Genomic DNA, 1437 nt, shown 5'->3' with positions numbered 1-1437 from the left:
TACTCGAGTTAGTTCTCTTAAACCTTGAAAACCCTATGAATTTATAGGCACTCCACTGAGATCTTTTTTTTTTTTTTGGCTCAACCTTTTAATAGAAAAAATTCACTGATGTACAAAAATGCGAAAGTGTGACAATGACAACATATGGAATTCTGTGATTGAAAGTCCCCTCGAGTGCACGCTGTGGTGCACATGCACCCGCCCACACGTACTCTGGCGTGGAAACATAGACTTAATGCAAACCAGGGCTACCAAGAAGCGCCAACATGTGTTCTCCATTCCACCAACCACAGATCGATATCTACTCCAAACATTCAGGAACAAAAAGTACAGCATCTTCCAGGAACAGCAAGGCAGACTTCTTACTCACAATGGACCAGCACAAATAAACCCAGCAAAAAGAGTACTGCACACGGAAATTTAGGACAGTCATTCATGAGGATCATCACGACCCCAATGTAAGGAACAAATCCCCTCGCTGTCCTCACAACATCGTTCTTCTCCAGCCAATGTTGTCCTTGTTTATACAGGCCTCGGGCATCAACCACACTGTTATCTCCTTTGGTCAGAAACTTCCTATGTCCATTTTGCTTTTCATGAATCTTCAAGACTCGGTGAACTATAGGAACCTCTCTTCCTTCTATCCTAAAAACAACAATTTCGGGCTTCCCTGGTGGCGCTGTGGTTGGGGGTCCGCCTGCCGATGCAGGGGACGCGGGTTCGTGCCCCAGTCCGGCAGGATCCCACATGCCGCGGAGCGGCTGGGCCCGTGAGCCATGGCCTCTGAGCCTGCGCGTCCGGAGCCTGTGCTCCACAACGGGAGAGGCCGCAACAGTGAGAGGCCCGCGTACCGCAAAAAAAAAAAAAAAACAAAACCAAAAAACCCCAACAATTTCTTCCACTCCTACGGGATGATCTTCAACTCGACTTGCTGGAAAGAGAAAATCTCCTCTATGAAATGCACGTTCCATGCTGCTGCTGTGCACCACCGCAACTGGACTTTCACTTCCAGTTATAACCGTTAACCCCTTCCAGAGCATTAGTGCCGAGGAGACTGTCTTTCCAAAATGTAGGACTTGATAATAGAGCTGCTGCTTGTTCATCTGCTGCACATCATCCAGAAAATCGAGAGATACCATGGCGGGGCCGGCGAGGGGACACGGGCAGAAGAGAGGGCGAGATGTGACCCGCGGGAGGAACGGCTGGCACACGGGCCAGGGTCACACTAGACGGGACCCGCTCCACTGAGATCTTGATGAATGAATACACTCATTTCTCTGCACCTCATTTTTCTTATTGACAAAACGGGGAAAGTCCTATGTGAGTGAATCACAACCAAAGTTGCAATCCTTTATATTTTCTCTAATTATTTACAAATGAAAGAATTGAGCCTTTAAAAAATTTTCCATGGGTTTTATTTTTTTTCCCATGGGTTTA

The 1437-nt window shown here is 47.2% G+C and overlaps 1 protein-coding gene across 1 annotated transcript; it reads right to left on the bottom strand.

The window, feature by feature from the left end:
* Positions 1-239: 239 nt before the first annotated feature.
* Positions 240-1149, bottom strand: LOC309804476 (signal peptidase complex catalytic subunit SEC11A-like). Its single transcript, XM_082621798.1, has one exon. It carries the CDS (start codon positions 1137-1139, stop codon positions 363-365), a length of 777 nt encoding a protein of 258 aa, XP_082477924.1. The 5' UTR covers positions 1140-1149; the 3' UTR covers positions 240-362.
* Between the last annotated feature and the right edge of the window lie 288 nt (positions 1150-1437).

Source organism: Mesoplodon mirus (assembly GCF_964341445.2).
Source record: "Mesoplodon mirus genome assembly, chromosome: 1".
Classification (NCBI taxonomy): Eukaryota; Metazoa; Chordata; class Mammalia; order Artiodactyla; family Ziphiidae; genus Mesoplodon; species Mesoplodon mirus.
This window is presented reverse-complemented; position numbering and strand designations above follow the sequence as displayed.

Excerpts from the sequence above, each read along its gene's own strand:
- LOC309804476 (XM_082621798.1), bottom strand. The coding sequence starts at position 1,139 with ATGGTATCTCTCGATTTTCTGGATGATGTGCAGCAGATGAACAAGCAG.